The sequence below is a fragment of the Crinia signifera genome, chromosome 2 (assembly GCF_055691185.1).
Source record: "Crinia signifera chromosome 2, ASM5569118v1, whole genome shotgun sequence".
NCBI lineage: Eukaryota > Metazoa > Chordata > Amphibia > Anura > Myobatrachidae > Crinia > Crinia signifera.
In genome coordinates, this window is record NC_139218.1 from 35,581,439 (window position 1) to 35,599,702 (window position 18,264).

At 43.6% G+C, this 18,264-nt stretch overlaps 1 protein-coding gene across 3 annotated transcripts in view; it reads right to left on the reverse strand.

Moving 5' to 3' along the window:
- Window positions 1-7,560: 7,560 nt before the first annotated feature.
- The window catches only part of USP25 (ubiquitin specific peptidase 25), an 86,956-nt gene continuing 76,252 nt past the window's right edge, over window positions 7,561-18,264 (reverse strand). For all 3 annotated transcript variants that reach the window (XM_083171895.1, XM_083171896.1, XM_083171897.1), the window contains 6 exons: window positions 17,962-18,140; window positions 14,059-14,137; window positions 13,037-13,116; window positions 12,707-12,830; window positions 10,351-10,546; window positions 7,561-8,229 (listed from right to left, as the gene is read on the reverse strand). In XM_083171895.1, the coding sequence (XP_083028021.1) occupies window positions 8,057-8,229; window positions 10,351-10,546; window positions 12,707-12,830; window positions 13,037-13,116; window positions 14,059-14,137; window positions 17,962-18,140 (831 nt within the window). In that variant the 3' untranslated portion in view covers window positions 7,561-8,056. The remainder of the gene's footprint in view (window positions 8,230-10,350; window positions 10,547-12,706; window positions 12,831-13,036; window positions 13,117-14,058; window positions 14,138-17,961; window positions 18,141-18,264) is intronic.

Consider the following 18,264-nt stretch of genomic DNA (forward strand, 5'->3'; position numbering starts at 1 on the left):
GCTGCGCCATCTTGGCAGCGCGCAGTCTGTACTGCTGCTGCAGCGCTGAGTTTCTTTGCCTGGTTATAGGCTCCTGTTAAGGCAGGGCTGGGCAATTGCGGCCCTCCAGATGTTAAGGAACTACACATCCCAGGATGCTTTGCATTCGTTTTGCTATGTGGCCATGCTAAAACTGATGCAAGGCATGCTGGGATGTGTAGTTCCTCAACATCTGGAGGGCCGCAATTGCCCAGCCCTGTGTTAAGGTATACCCAACTGTAGCCTAGGGGAAAACATTACACATACGGTCACTATATCATCTTGTAATACTGGCTCTAAGAGTTGCCTGGACGTCACATTATCAATGGCCATACCACACACAGCCTGGCAGCCATTGATGATGATTTTGTACCATACACAGCCATACATGATCATCATTATCATCAATGGCTGCCTGGCTGTGTACCGTACTAGCAGGATATATCATCAATTTCTGGGAGTACAGTGTGTATTACAATTATATGATTTCCTTCCTTTCAAATGAAGGGGGGTAACGACGGCGTATCTAAATATATTTTGGGTTAAAAGGTAAAAAAGTTTCCTGACCACTGTAGACCTTTGAACTTGAAGCGTTGACAGTGTAATAGAAGAATAGAACAAGTCATGGGGCAGATTTATTAAGCTTGGAGAAGAGATAAACTGGAGATAAAGCGGAGAAAAGGTAAAAGGAGATAAAGCACCAGCCAATCACCTCCCAACTGTCTTTTTCAAACACAGCTGATTGGCTGGTGCTTTATCTCCTTTTACCTTTTCTCCGCTTTATATCCAGTTTATCTCTTCTACAAGCTTAATAAATCTGCCCCTAAGCCTAGAACATACATAGGTATTAATGCATTGATGTTATGGAGGTGTGTACTGAGGAGCAAGGACTAATTCGTGGTCAGATAGCCGACTGGTCTCAGGAAACTGATGAATGTAACCAGGATATCATTTTGAACAGAACATTATTTGTACAGTCATTTTTTTTCACCATTAAAAGCATCAGAATCAATTCAGAAGTAGATCCTGTATAATTTGCTTATTCACCAAACCTTGCCAAGATGTCTTTACGTCTACTTACTAAACATCTTCCGGTATTCATCCTGATGATGCTGCTGAATCCTGGGAAATCACCAGCACTGCTTCCACTAAGGTACCAACCTGCGTAGCATGGAGTACACACGCAGCACCCAACCCCCCCTTTCATATACACACAGGACAAGATCTATACAATGCCCAATTGATGTTCATAATAAATTTCACTTTATCAACAACATAATGTAACCAAAAATTATGTAAAGAGGGGTTACTGATAAACCCCAGTAACCTTCAATCTGGGCTAATACAGTTAAGAGAATTAACAATATTTAGTAGATGTTTCCTGTTCCTGCCCCAGTTATTTTGATCTGATGCAATGTTGATCTACATAAAGGTAAGGAGCAGTACTATTTTTCTGGAAAAATAGGTTCAGGACCTCCAGGTCTGCGGGTGGATCAATTAAATAAAAAAAAACATATATAATAGAGAGAGGGAGGGAGAGATTGATGAATATATTGTATTTAGAAACAAAGGCACTCACAGGTGACTTTAAAATAAAACTTATCTTATGAAAAGTACATTTTCAGTTCCTGATGATGTCATATTTAATTAGAGGTTCAGGAACTGAGTTCCTGCTGAAAAATAGCACCGGTAAGGAGAAATGAAAAGGCGTACAAGAGACCAAAGTAAGCTCTATACATCGTAACCAGTCAACTGACTAACCGAAGGCAGAGATCCTTAGAATTTTTTGGGTACTCTTTACCTAGAAGGGCGCCCACGATTTTGATCGTGGGCATCGTTAGTAAAACAAAAAATCGCATGCGATGCGACCGACGCGATGCCCGCGATTTCCCATAGGGAACAATGTTAAATGTCCCAATTGACCCGATTTTCCTGTTGAATGTCTCAATTGACCCGATTTTCCATAGGAAACAATGTTAAATGGCCCACAGAGGGCAAATAGGCACCCTGAAGTGTGAAATGGCCCCCACAATTGTTAACGCCACCCCACGATCAACGTGAACCCGAAGCGTGGCGAGCCCGCAAGGGGCGGCGGTACGCGTCCTACGACCTTTTCATCCCCCCACTATCCACGTCGGCGTGGAGTTGAGAATAGAAAGTGTGGCGAGCGCAGCGAGCCCGAATCGTGGCGAGTGCAGCGAGCCCCGCGAAGGGACGCGGACAGCTGTGAAGCCCGCGAGGGGACGCGTATACCTGTGAAGGTGTCCGCGTCCGCTCGCCTCACTTTCTATTCTCAACTCCACGCCGACGTGGATAGTGGGGGTATGAAAAGGTCGTAGGACGCGTACCGCTGCGCTCGCCACGCTTCGGGTTCACGTTGATCGTGGGGTGGCGTTAACAATTGTGGGGGCCATTTCACACTTCAGGGTGCCTATTTGCCCTCTGTGGGCCATTTAACATGGTTTCCTATGGAAAATCGGGTCAATTGAGACATTTAACATTGTTCCCTATGGGAAATCGCGGGCATCCCGTCGGTCGCATCGCATGCGATTTTTTAGTGCATGCGATGCCCGCCCTTCTATGTAAAGAGTACCATTTTTTGCGTTCGGTGCCACCGTGTATTATAATGACCCTTTCCTCTACGCTAAGAGACACTCTGTATCTCCACTTGTAAATTTGCCCCTAACTCCATAATATCAGTCTGATGTTTCCACTTTCCAGCAAACTCATCGCGATTTTGCTTCCTAATCTAGATAAAAAATATATAAATCTAGAATACCAAATCACAACCATAACTAAAAGGTGTTAGCTAGCCAAGAGAGACATCTTCCTTGCAGCAGCATTGGTTTTGTTGCAGAGCATTTGGGGTTTTCATTGAAGAAATCTGAATCGAAATCTCTTAAATCGGCTGCATGCTGGTCCTATTACTGCTTTAAGTATTCATCCAGGAACATACTGAATAATGCCTTATAAATACACATGTGATAAAACTTTGCATGTGTCTACGATTATTCAGTAATGTTTTTATGAGTTTGTCTTTTTAAATTTGGATGCGCATTAACATAGGAATAAAGTACGTAACAACCACCAGACAGTGGCATAACGTTATATTTGTAGGCTTCATAGCAAAAGTTTGTAAGGTTTGCAATGTACCACAGAATGGTGAAAGAGAGTTCTATGTACCTACAGTTGCAAGAAAAAGTATGCGAACCCTTTGGAACTACCTGGAATTCTGCATAAATTGGTCAGAAAATGTGTTCTGATCATCTAAATCACAACAATAGACAAATACAGTCTGCGTAAAGTAATGCCACACAAACTCAAAAAATTACAGATGGTGCGCTGGGGATAGCCAGAAAATCCCTGCTGGCACACGCACGTCACAGTTTTCTGGCAGTGGGGGATGGGAACCCTTCCTCTTCAGGGAGACGGGGTGTGGGGAGGCGGCGGGGACCGGCTGCCAAGTTCCATCGGAAGGGGACACGTGAGCGTCTTGTTCACGCACACCCCCTTCAGGTGGGTGGCGATCCGACCCCCAGACCTCCGTTAAATGAGAGGCGCTTCATCTGTATATGTGCTCATGTTTTTATTGAACATACCATGTAAATATTCATAAGTGCAGGGTGAACAAAATATGTGAACCCCTAAGCTAATGACTTCTCCAAAAGCTAAATGGAGTCAGCCAACCTGGAGTCCAATCAATAAGACGAGACTGGAGGTGTTGGTTAAAGCTGCCCTGTCCTATAAAAATGCACACCAGTTTTGAGTTTGCTATTCTTATTTAGCATTGCCTGATGTGAACCATACCTCGTACAAAAGAGCTCTCAGAAGACCTACGATTAAGAATTGTTGATTTGCATCAAGCTGCAAAGGGTTAAAAAACTCTAAAAGATTGATCCATGGTAAGAAAAACAGTCTATAAATGGAGAAAGTTCAGCACTGTTGCTACTTTCCCTAGGAGTGGCCATCCTGTAAAGATGACTGCAAGAGAACAGTGCAGAACGCTCAATGAGGTGAAGAAGAATCCTAGAGTGTCAGTGAAAGACTTGGAATTTTCTGGCACATGCTAACATCTCTGTTGATGAATCTACTACACGTAAAACACTAAACCAGAATGGAGTTCATGGGAAGACACCACGGAGGAAGCCACTGCTGTCCACAAAAAACATTGCTGTACGTTCTAAGTTTGCAAAAGAGCACCTGGATGTTCCACAACACTACTGGCAAAATATTCTGTTGACATGAAACCAAAGTGGAGTTGTTTGGAAGGAATACACAGCACACCAATATCAAAACCTTATCCCAACTGTGAAGTATGATGGAGGGGGCATCATGGTTTGGGGCTGATTGCGATCATTAATGGAAAAATGTTTAATCAAGACATTTTGCAGGAGAACTTAAGGCCATCTGTCCACCAATCTAAGCTCAACAGAAGGTGGGTGATGCAACAAGATAACGACTCAAAGCACAGAAGTATATTAACAACAGAATGGCTTCCACAGAAGAAAACACGCCATCTGGAGTGGCCCAGTCAGGGTCTTGACCTCAAAATGATTGAGGTACTGTGGTATGACCTCAAGAGAACGATTCACACCAGACATCCCAAGAATATTGCTGAACTGAAACAGTTTTGTAAAGAGGAATGGTCCAAAATTCCTCCTGATCACTGTGCAGGTCCGATATGCAACTATTGGAAAGGTTTGGTTGAGGTTGTTGCTGCCAAAGGAGGGTCAACAGGTTATTAATTTCAAGGGTTCACATACTTTGCCAACCCTGCACTGTGAATGTTTACATGGTGTGTTCAATAAAAACATGAGAACATATAAATGTTTGTGTGGTATTAGTTTATGTGTCTATTGTTGTGTCTAATAGTGGATACACACGGTAAGATATGCTATATTTTTCTATTCGATTTTGCTTAAAGAAGCCAAATTGAACGCACATCGAATGCTTTTATTAGCATTCGATGCAGATTCGATCCCAATGCGCGCTCCTGTGTAGTGGAAATCGAACAGAAAAAAAAGTCTTGGCAGGCAAGACTATGTAGTTGAAATCTAATAGTAGATAGTGCAAATCTAATGTGTTCACTGCTGCATTCAATTCAATCCAGATTCGATTTCAATCTCCTGCCTGAAGAATCAGGAACATCCTGAGATCGCATTGAAATAGAATAGCATAAAAAAAAAAAGTAAATCGAATGGAGAATAGTAAACCGAATGGAAAATATGTGAAGATCGAAAAGGAGTAGAAAAAACTTCAGAATAGGTTGAATAGGCCAAATGCAATCGAAATCAAATCGAAAACGGAATCGAACTGTGTGTATGCACTATTTGATGAAGGTCAGAACACATTTTAGGAACAATTTATGCAGAAATCCAGGTAATTCCAAGGGTTCACATACTTTTTCTTGCAACCGTATATACAACCGTACAGTATATACATTTTGAGTGCAGAACTGTTTCTGCATGTCTAAGGGTGGTGGATCTGAAGAATGATCGGATACATTATCATATTTACACCAATTAAAAGGATGGGTTTACAATTTTTACTACTACTGGTTTCTATGTTGTTTAATCATTTTTAAAATTAAAGCAGTTCGTAGTGATCAGATAAATTTATATAGGTACTTGTTTCCTAGAACGGCGCCCATGATTTCCATTGTATGGGCTCCTAAAAATCTCATTGCATCGCATCCCCCTGGAATATTGCGGCATGCGATGCAATTCGATTTTTAATTGTACAAGCACCCATGCCATGAGATGTGATGGGTGCTTACAACCATGTAACATGTAACCCCAGTATCCACGCCATCCCGAAGCGTGGCAAGCTTTTCATACCCCCACTATACACGTCGGCGTGGAGTTGATTTTAGATCGTGTGGCGAGCGCAGCGACGCTGAATACGAGCCCGAAGCGTGGCGAGCCCCGCAAGGGGACACGGATTACTTTACATGTATTCCGCTTCCGCTCGCCCCACTATCTAAAAAGTAATTCCACGCCGACGTGGATAGTGGGGGTATGAAAAGGTCGGAGGACGCGTACCGCTGCGCTCGCCACGCTTCGGGATGGCATGGATACTGGGGGATATATCTCATTGTAAGCACCCATCACATCTCATGGCATGGGTGCTTGTAAAATTAAAAATCGCATCGCATCCCATTTGCTGGCATGCGATGCTATGCGATATTTAATTGTACAAGCATCGCATCGCACACCACTAAATAAGGTACACGATGCCATGCGATGGGCGCCGTGCTTTTATATATTATGAATATGAAGTACCTTTATATATTATGAATATCTTTTGAAGTGCATGTATAATACACAATGCGTTTTGAGCATCTGGTTACATTTAATGCACATTGGGTTTCTAGCATGATGTCAAGCACCCTTAATGGTGTAGGGCAGGGGTGGCCAACCAGTCAGAGGTAAAGAGCCGAAAATATCGGTAGTCAAGCTAAAGAGCCGACATCATGCGCGCGCCGAAGGCGCATGCGCCAAAAAAAGGGGCGTAGCCTATTTTGACCCCTTGGGTGGGTGTGATACAAATATGCCTCCAATAGTGCAGTGCCATATATACATATGCCCCCAATAGTGCCAGATACACATATGCCCCCAACGGTGCCAGGTATGCACCACCCGGTGCCGGGTATGCCCCCACAGTGCCAAAAAGCTGGTATGCCCCCACAGTGCCACAAACTGCTATGCCCCCACAGTGCCACAAACAGCATCTCCTTCCCCCTCACTTCCCTGTGATTGGGCCGCCCACCAATCAAAGCTCACTGGCCGGCTCCTGATTGGCTGCTGGCCCACGAGCTCTGATTGACGGACGGCCCAGTCACAAGGATGCACAGTAAGGGGTAGTAAAGATGCGCGATGCGCGCTCTCCTCCCCTCAGAAGGAGAAGGGATTCAGGGAACCGGCAGCAGGGGGGACTGGGACAGACGGTGGGCGGCAGGCAGCAGGAGCCGCACTTTACAAGGGGAAGAGCCGCATGAGGCTCAAGAGCCACAGGTTGGCCACCACTGGTGTAGGGAGTCAGACTGCTGTCATTAACTGAATGTGAAAACCTTACATTGTGGGTATTAAAATGGTGACCTTTTTTACAGTCATGGAGATTTCCAATTTGTCTGGCAATATTTTTCATATGTAATGGCCTTACATATTGATATTTTCTTCAAAACACATATCTTGAGGTACGAGATTATAAATATACGATGAGATAACGTGTTAAGCCTCATAGCATGATTTATGAAATTTTGCTAAATTGGTACTAACATTAAGTTTAGTCCCAAAACTTTTTTATTTTATTTTTAAAAAAGAACCAAATTTATTTGAGAAATAATGTGCTGATTTTCTAAAGTAAAAAAAAAATACATGGTAACGGCTTTGGAATCCAAACATTACCCCCTTAAGGGTAATCAGAATTAAAAATCAAAAGTTTAAACCTACAAACCTGTCAATAACAACTGTTCATCTAATCAAAAATATTAATCTATTCATTCACAAATATACAACTTTTTTTTTTTTTGCAAACCGGGAGTAGCCATAAATAAAACTTTATTCTGCAATTTCATTTACAAGCTACCAGGCCCCATGTTCACTAACATGGCACCAGATAATTAAAATGGCTGCCGTCACAGATAATAAATCCAGACTTATAAAAAAAAAAAAAAAAAAAAGATAACAGAAAAAAAGGTGGATAAAATGAGGTTTCGTAGATAAAAGCAATGTAATACTGTCACAGAACTGTGGCAAACAAAGCGGTCTTGCCATAAATATTTTGTATTATTTTGGTTGCATCGGCTCTGTTTAAAACGGAAACCGAGGGCCATGCGTAACTCAGTTGTGTTTGCAGTCTGGCTAAAAGTCTATACAGTCATTTTGTCTTTAGCAGTTTGTAACATAAAAAAAATAATATCTTAAAAACTATAGCAGCAACAAAGCAAACCTTGTCACAGGAAGGCATTAGTTAAAAACTAAAAGAAAATAAAAAAAAGTCTATACAATGTGCGTAAGAAGGTGCATTTTTTTTTTTTTTATCTCCCATCAGCTGGCGTTCGACTAAGCGACAACATAATTCGGGCAAACCGCTCGCACAACTCGTGAGTGGAGAAAGTGGGAAGCTTTGGAGGTTCATTGAAACCTTTAATTTCTGTTGAACAATCAAGCAGTTTTGGCAGAAAGTCAGTCAGCTTTTCTTGCAAAGAAGCTGGAAAGATGAAAAGAGACACCATTATTAGAATAATTAAACATTTCAAAAGGCTATTCTTAGTAACAGATAATCGCTTTGTTATGGCTTCCGCCTCACATTTGTCATATTATTGAATATTATCCCTATTTGCGATTTATTTAATACAACATTAAAGTACAGAATCCGCATGTGCTGTGTTGAAACATCTAATGAACCAATATTAAATATATACTTTAATATCTTACATATTTCAAGTAGTTCTGTAGTTTGATTAAATAAAATGTTCAGGTTAATATTGCCCTGAGGATATGAGTGATTCCTATCCACTGGGTATACAGGATCACTGTATCTTTAAAAGAAATCAAATTGGGGTGGTTGAAAAGGGGGTGTTATGTGGGAAGGGTGGAAGAAAGACCGCACAAACAGTAAGGGCTTATAAATCTCCTCCACCTGATCTCCACGCGAACACAGTAATGTTTTCGTTTTAAACTATAAAACTATTTTAAAAATAACTCTCCAAAATGACAGTTAAGGTGCCCATATGCTAGTACGATGGCCAATTTCACCCGATCCTGATTGTATGTGTTTGATGTCCCCATCCGATCAAATGCGCGGACCCGTGTGCATCGGACCCGAGCCGGAGGTTGGACCTGTTGCCCATCTGACCTCTGACTCGGCCCCACTCCCGACGGTGGGGTCGCATGCGATAAATCACATGTAAAAGGAGCATATGCAATGTATCGCATGCGATCCTGCCGCCCAGGGAGGTCGGATGGCCCATATACATCGCAGTAGTGTATGGGCACCTAATACACATGATAGTTGAAAATAACTTTCTAAAAGAGCAACAGAATGTACAAACTTTAAAGCAAGTTTTAACATAGGTGAAGAAAGCAATTTATATTTCCAGATTATAGCTGTAAGGTAAAACCCAGTTTCACATGCGCTAATATATCAGTGTAATAGTATTGCAGTTTCTAGTGGCGCTAATACTACAGTATTTTAGACAGCAAATATTTATTAATTTTACTCAATAGGATGGCTGAAAATTGACAATCGTAATAATGGGGTAGTCTACATAATAAGTTGAAGAGCGTGTTTGCGGGTCTGTCGCATTGCAGAGACACCTTGGCACTCAGAGCTGCCAAATTTGGCAACAAAGTACCTATGGACCCGGTGGTGTGCACCTCGAAGCCATTTTTGGGAAATTTTACTTAGAAATTTAAAAAACACAAAGGTTCAATTTGCCATGATTGATGATCTGGAAAACACATGACGAAGGAACACCAAACCGGATTTCATTGCGGTCATTGAGTATGAACGACACATTCTAACATTATAGTGGAGGCTTTAAACAATTAGGAATCATTTGGGATATACATAGATTGAGCAGCTCCCGTCGGAGTTGCTCCTGGCGATCGAACCACCAGCCGCTGATGCAGCCCTCCGCCGTGGAATTTATCAACACACACAAGCTATCAAGTTAGGAGCGGTGTGTTTCAAACACCACCACCACACCTGATTTCACTGCTGTCATTGAGTCATGTACAAACACATTCTAATATTATGGTGGAGGTTTTAACAAATTACAATCTTGGGCCTTTGGCACAGCATAAGACAAAATTTTACAGCAATTTTGGAAATGAAAAAAAAAAACCCAAGGCTTTTCCCAGGCAACGTCAGCTAGTAATTAATAAGTAATTAATTAATAAGTAAAAGTTCCAGCATTGGATAATCACTACGATATGGTGCTGCACTGAGCGAGAAAATACATTATTTTGACCAGCAGATAATATCTCATTCCATTGAACAATTCCTCATGGGGCTGCTGTATAACATGTTACAGGAAACCGGTCTTTTCAATTTTTTTAATACACATACTACTTAAAAGCCCATCAAAATGACGGCTTAGTCCCTCTATCTGCTCCTACCTCAAATCTCTGTCTTCGCAGCTCCCTCTGTCCATATACAGCAAGTTTGAAACAGATTAAAATCAACAGAAGTGCTTCACTTTCTGTTGATAAAATTTGGCCCATCCAGTGGCCTCTAGTGGTCACTGGAGGTACTTGCCCTCAGAGGTGAGGAGTATTTAGCCTATTATTTATATAGATTAGATGTTACTGTGCCATAGTTACTCACGTTCCATTTCCTGTCCTAGGTAGGAGCACCAGCGATTTCTCATGTCTTCTACAGCAATAATATCCTTTTCCTCCATTTCATCAATCAACAACATGGGCAGGCATGGGACAATAAGTTCATTCATCAGAGTCAGGCCATTGTTTACTTGTTCGACCTCACCAGATTCAAACATGGCCGCCGCTTTCTCATTTAGCTTCTTCAAGACACAAGAGGAAAAATAATAAAAATGTGTGACTATAGGCTTATTGAAAAGACAAAAGGAAATACAAAAAGGACAATCAATCACAGCTGCAAAACAGTTTAGTAAAATAAACAATTGACAATGTGCCTCCTCCTGATTTAATTTGCTACCTAGGGACAGGTAAAGGCGGACTGCTTCCTCCCAAAAACTGGCAACGGTCATTCTCTTAAAACAATCACCATGTTGTCCAATCCCTCCCTCAAATGTGAGGTCACTGAATAAAGATGGTGTTATGGTAGTATGTTTAATGATGTCCCTTTTGATTCAGGAACTTTATTAGTTAGGGAGTCTCTTTCCTTATAGAATTAGAAGGTCAATCTGGAGACAGACAGCTCTATCGTAAACAGATTGCATATAGTACGTTTTAGCATACAGTGTATCAAGCGCCAATTCTGTAGTCCGGGGCTGGAAAGGGGTGGTGCCAAAGCCGTCACACACAGACCTGTTCTACCTTTTGGAGAGTGTACCTGGAGATCTGTGCGGCTTAGTCTTTTCTTTGGCTACTAATGGGAGCAACTGCAGATGTGGATAAAACACCAGTGGGTATTACGGTTACCTGCTTGAAGCCCTACAGAAACTCACACAACCATGAGCTAAATCTGCAATTTTACATAAATATAATTACTTTGCATCAGAATCAAGACCATATAACTTCCAATCCAACAGAGTATGACCTTATGAACACATGCATCACAAGTGACTAGGTTTTGATCATTTTGAAAAGTTGACTGAGTTCTCTCTGCCAATAAAGTTTAGTAAATATGCATTGCATGTTATGTGCTTAGTTCAGGCATGTCCAAAGTCAGGCCCGGGGGCCAAATGCGGCCCGTGCTGTCATTTCAAGTGGCCCACAGCCTCCAGTTGGAAGCTGGCAGAGCATCAGATGTGGGAAGCACAGCACCGGACACTAAAGGTGGGGCACCGGCGAGCGCGCCTTTACCTTGCTGTCTGCTGCAGTGAGGAGGTGCCGGCCACCACAGTCAGATGTGTTTGGCATCCTACCCCTGCTGCTGCAATCATATATCACCCTATTCCACAATCACAGTGACAGCAGTGTTTGGGGAGGGGGGCAGCAAGGGGGAAGCTTGCTGCCGTAACATGCAGAGCGGAGGAGGGCAGCAGAGGGAGCCCAAGCATCTCCTGTCCTTGCAGTGCCTGCTTTGCCTCTCCTTTCTCTGGCTCACACAAGGGGCTGGGAAACATACAGAGAAGGGAGGGGTTAGAGTGGGGGACATACAGTGAAGGAGGGTCAGGCTGGGGGACATACAGTGAATGGAGGCAGTAATGGCCATTCAGAGAAGAGGGAGCAGGGGCAGGCTGGGGGACATACAGTGAATGGGGGCAGAGTGGGGTACATAGTGAATAGGGTTCATACAGTGAATGGGAGTCATACAGTGAAGGAGAGGCAGAATGGGGCAAATACAGTGAAGGGGCAGAGTGGGGAACCATTCTGATGTGATTAATGATTCAAAGAATGTCAGGCTGAATGGTCGGCCCCCACACATTTACACTTAACCAAATCTGGCCCTCGTCGCAAAAAAATTGTACACCCCTGGCTTAGTTTACCCAATTGTTACTAATAGACCCCTATGCTACAGAAGACCTCCACCAACTTGGCATCCAGCGCAGCCACATTTGAAATGAGGGGTCCCATCACTATAATCTTACAACAATGGGAAGATCTAGCTGAGCAGATTAAAGGCTTCTTGGAAAGGTGGCCTATTCTGTGCAGTACGTCACTGACTGCTCTTGTAGTACAAACCATTCTACTGGGGTTTCGCACTGGAGTTCGCATTGCAATATTCCCAATTTTATACAATGGCTACCAATGGGAGTGACAGAAAAGGGCCAAACTAGGAGGTTTTACCACACGCTTGCGGCTTTGTAGTGTAGGTATCTATGGAGAATGGCCCAAACTCATCATGTGCCTCAGAAAGGTCATGTGGTTCTAGTAGATGGATAGGCCATATTCTTGGCCATATTATGGGTGCATATCAAGTTCCAACCACCCTTCACAGGCACACACTATACTGGGGAAATAAGATTTACAGAGCTAGAGGATATGAACCTGAAATATACAGTGAAGGGATGAACCTGCCGTTGACAACTACTTACTAGGAAACACTCTCTCCGGTAATGTGACAACATCTCCTTGTCGTGTCCTCTGTACAGGCCTCTGGAGAGCAGTTCTCGGTTGTACTGGTAGCCATAGATGAGGTACAGCAACGCTTCCACATAACTAAATCAGAACATACCAAAAACACTAAGTTGTGTACAAATCACCTGAACAGCCTTGTATTTATTCCACTCTGTGTGCCACCGGCACGTAATACCATTCTATCCAACCCCCATTCACTTCTCATTACATATAAAAGAGAGAATATATCTCTACATGGACGCTATGTCCATCAGCCGATTGTCTAGCATATGTACACAGTCTCCTACCTCTTGTTCTGAAACAGTTCCAGCCCAATCATGAGCAACATCGTAGTCTCTCGGAAGGTCCTGTATTCCTTGTGCCACCTCTAGACAAGAATAATTCACAGAGACAAGTAAGTGTTTTTTCTATTACGGACCAAAATAATGGGGTTGTTTACATACCCCGATTCTGGGGAAGTAGTCTAGATCTATGAAACATTCTACATTGCTATGGAGGAGGAGCACAAAAGCGCACCTCCCGTACAACAAGTGCCACCGCAGGAGGTGGCTGTGTGCAAATATTCCTCGATGACTGGAATTAGACTAGAACTGTGGGATGTACATTCAAGTTAAGGGATGGAGAGAGCACATTTAGGGGGTGATTTATTATGTAGGACGGGTGGTGAAATATGCATTGAGTCGACCAATGAAGGTCAAAATGGCTTAGGTTGACATCTCAAAAAGGGAGACACGCTTAAGATCGACATGGATGGAAGGTCGACATGGACACCATATTGTTGCACCACTTCACTCTGCACACTATTCTATTCTCCCTCCAAGCCCTAGTGGATGGTAGGGCATGACCAAATGTTGACCATTTGATGGTTTATCTAGAAACAGTCGGCCATCCATCCATGTCAACCTTCAGTGGTCGACCCAACGAATGTCGACCTTTCGTGTGTCGAAATGTGACCGTACACCGTGAAAGGAGATCATCGCATTTGTTTCACCTCAAAAATACTTTTGTTTTTCCATTATGTTATTGGAGGTTGTGGTGACCAAGCCTTGGCCTATAACTATCACTGCACTGTACCGTACCGTTAGCACTTGTATAAGGGTTGGAGCTTTTCTAGGTGCATTTCCAATATGGTTCTAAAAACATTCAACCAAACCAATTTGAGCCCAATATCTCCTCCCTCCAATAATTACTTTATACAAGTGTAGGTGATAAACCAAAATCCCTTATGTATATATCTTCCAATGATATCCAATGATCTTCACCTACCAGGGACATAGAACAAACGTTTCCCCTTAGAACTCGAACTAACCTTGTATTCCTCCATGTTAACCTCATCTGGCTTTATCAGGTCAAGCTTAGCTTGTGCCACTTTCATAATGTTGCGACAACTGGAAAGAAACCAGGAACAGCGAGCAGATTACTTCTCATTTCTGAACCCAAAAGTCTGGTACATTTAACCCCATAACCCTGCTTGCTTGGGAGAGAGCATTTACAAAATCCCAAACTGTATGGCAATAAGGCGATTTGGCTCCATGCAATAACAAATGCTATCAGCTTGGTGTGGGGAGTGACAGAACACCATGGCCCTTATTCTGGTTGGTGCGGTCAGAGCCGCACACGGGGCTCCGACCGCACAAACCAAGGGCCGCCCACCAGACGGATCGCCACGGCCGTCCGTACACGGACGGCTGGCGATCCGCATTAAAATGGTGGAGGCTACGCCTCCACCATGGTGGGAGCTGCCCCCTGCATTCGATGGTCGTCGACCATCGAAGGCAGGCCCGCACGCCGCGGCAGCTCCCGCAAGCTAAGACCACACGGACAATCGTCCGTGTGGTAGCTTGTATGGGGGCTGAAAGCTGACATCCAGCGACGTCAGCTTTCCGCCCCCATGTCATGGTAATGAGGGCGTCATGCCCTCATTACCATGCATACGCCCCGCGTTTGCATGGGAACGCCCATGAAACGCGGGGCGTACACATAGGGAAATGAGGGCATGATGCCTCTCACGCCCCTATCCGCCCCCTTTGCGGCGGACGAAATCCGTCTGCGGCGAAGGGGGCTGCACATGCGCAGATTCACCTCTGCGCATGTGCAGTGTTAAAACATCGGCGGTACGGCCGCACGCGGGCCGTACCGTTCCGATTAGAATAAGGGCCCATGTGTACTACTTAAAACGAATGAACGCAGAACCTAGCTCTCTATGAAGACCAAAAGAACAGCTCACAATGTCTATAACCTGGAAGCGGAACCCATATACTAGGTTCCTGGGGACATAGAAACCAGAACACATTTTTCTAATTTAAGTGTCTGAGATGTATTAGGCATTATAGTAACAATTATATGGATTTGTATGTATTTTTTTTTTTTTACTTTTTTTTTTTTAAGAAGGTTCAGAGCGGGGGCTGCAGCAGAGTTCAAAATTCAAATAGGGGAGGCACACCAACTGCCATTCCAAACTGACTCACTGGCAGTTGGTGTATCTCCCCTATTTGAATTTTGAACTGTGCTGCTGCCCCACCCTGGAGCCACCACAGCTCTTTTGTAAATGAAGATGGCCGATTCCAGTAATTAGAGGTTATAGCTCATTCAGGTATAAATACCCTTAAAGCAAGGACCTACTCATGCCTGGATAAAGATCAGAGTACTGATTGACCAAACCAGAAGATTGGATTTGTAGCTGATGCTACTCCAGGTATATAAAACATCTACTCAGTCTACTTGCACCTTTTTACTCCATAATCTGGTAGTAAAGGACATAAGGCCCATACACACTGGGCGATTTTGAGCTGAAAGCCACTCAAAACTCAAAGTTTGAGTGGCTTTCAGCTCAAAGCCACCCAGTGTGTATGGCCCGGCGATGAGCACTGCTGCGTGCTCTGCATTGTCGCTGGGAAAGCCACTCATCTGCTGTTATTACCAGCAGATGAGCGGCTTTGTAGACAGCTTTGCATAGCCGTTCACTGACAGTGCCAAGCAGGGGGAAAGCGGCTCAGTGTGTTTGCACTGGGAGGCTTTCCCCCCAGCGATGACAGCGGTCATCGCTGTCCAAACACGCTGGGCATAATCGCCCAGTGTGTATGGACCTTTACCTACAGCATAACTGTGAGGCGCAAAGGAGATGTAGAAATTTCTGGTGCTTTATTTACACAGTTATGCTTTGTATAGTACATTAATTTAAGATATTGGTTGTCTCTATTCAGTAGTTTCTAATTAGTGTTGGCATACAGTATTTCTTACTGTATAGTAAGCCTGGACATAGCTCTTACTGGACCTTCACTTAATTGCTGTCAAACTGATCTCTACTTTTCGATATTCTTCCTCGTCTGCTCGCTCTTATTTATGTCATCTGTGTACCGCCTTTATCCTTTTTACATTTTCGTTTATTGTGTGATCAACTCAGTTATTGTGTTTTGTCTGTAGTTAATTTGAGTCTGGCCAAGCCATACTCTTAAAAAAAAAAAAAAAAAGAACAAAAATATAGCATCATTCACTGCTTGGACTACAAAAATAGAAAACAAAAGCGTTATTCTTAAGAACGGATGTGAAGCATAACCTTTAATCTACCATAAATGGCTGTGCAGTGTAGGACTTTTAAATCACATGATATATAACTAGACTCCCTTCTCCAGCACCTGATCGTGTTTATCCGTGAAAGCTTAACTGCATACAGCAACATCATTATATAATATAGCGCTGCTATGGTTAGATCTACTTGGCAAATAAAGAAGTGCATGCCTGGGCCGTTACTCACTTTCCCCTCATTGAGTTGAGGAAAATATTGCTATTATATTCGAATGGAATGGCCCAGTATATCACATGGCATGGTGGGGTGGGTTGCTGCATTTCCACACTATGGGGGGTTCAATCAAGGGAAATATCGACACTCCCCTATTTCAATGCTGCTGATAATGACATCATTGTAGGGCAGGGGTGTCAAACACAAGGCCCGCGGGCCAAATCCGGCCCGCCAGACCTCTTCATGTGGCCCGCGCAGCCGCCGCCAGCCTTCACCATTTATTCTCGATTTTTTTTTTAAACAAGAAAGCCGCCTCTTCAGCGCATGCGCGGCAGCCTACAAGCCAGAGAACGACTGCCCTCTATGCAGTGCCGCCGGTCGTCAACCCCTCCTCCGCTCCCACCTGCTGTATAGGAGCCAGAGAGAGGAAAGAGCAGGTCCGTCGTGGTGAATGGTGCTGCTGCTGCTGTGCGCTCCAGGTCACTTACTGCTGAGTGTGCACTGCACAGTGACCGGGAGCACGCTGCCCCCCACTCCTGGATAGATAGTGCGAGGAGCGCTACTCACAGGAGGGCGGGGGAAATGCGCCTGTGTGAAAGCGCAGCTGTGTCCTTGGTGGTGGAGCAGCTCAGACTGGAGTGGACGCATCAGAGCGGGTAAGTGTCAAACTCTCTGCCTATGTGTGTGTGTGTGCACTGGCACATTGCAGCCCATCATTAATTGCTGTGTCCCATGATAATAAGCAGGACATATGCCCTAAGACTGACTACTGCCCCCCCTGTGCAGGCAGCGTGTGCCCTAATGCACTGCAGTTCACAGCAATAGCAGGAGGGAAATGCTACTGCTGAGTATACAATAATTGAATGCAGTGACAATTATTTATGATAATAAAGAGTGGACACATAGTCCTACAGATACAACCGGCCCTTTGAGGGTGACCAAACTGCTGATGCGGCCCCCGATGAATTTGAGTTTGACACCCCTGTTGTAGGGTGTCCGATCCGACTTTTTTTTTTTAAAAGTCGGATCTATTTGGTCGGAAACTGCCGCGGTTTGTCGAATTAAAATCCGTTTTTCAAAATGCCGCAGACTTTCTGACACTCGACAGCAGGAATATTGAATTCCAGTTGTTGAGTTACACTCGGGAGAAACTAAATTGGCCTGAAAGTCGGAATCTAGAGCAATTACAATTGAAATAAATCTTCCCTTATAAATGCGGTTACATTTAGGAAATACGGCTTAGAATTGCGAAAAACACCGGACAAGTGTCCTTTTTTCCCCATGAATGTAATTGGGATACTTTTGGAGAGATTTGTACAGGTAACTGTGCATAAAAGGCGGTGTTGCCAGTAGCAACGAGGTTTGCATTCAGTTTCAAAACTGTAGTAAGCCCTGAGCTGTGTAACCATTTTCATAAATGTCCCCCCTCCTATGATTCTCATACATGCTTAACCAAGAAGAGAGATTTGTTACCGTTCATCGAAACTCAGATTGCGATCTGCAAACTGTTCCAGAAGGGTCCGCTCGATTATTTTCTTTGGCGCCTGGCTCAGGATGAAGAAGACAATGGCGTGTTGTAAGCGGTAATCGGTCTCTGGCGGTGGATCCTCTTGTGATAATTTCAACAGTCGTGCATACTCTGTTTTGATGGCCTGAGAAAAGGACATAAACCATATGTATATGACGAACACATAAAAAAAAAAAAACACAACAACCTATAACAAGTAGAGAGAAAAAAAATAATACTAACAAAAATAAACCTGTAAGAAAGCAAAA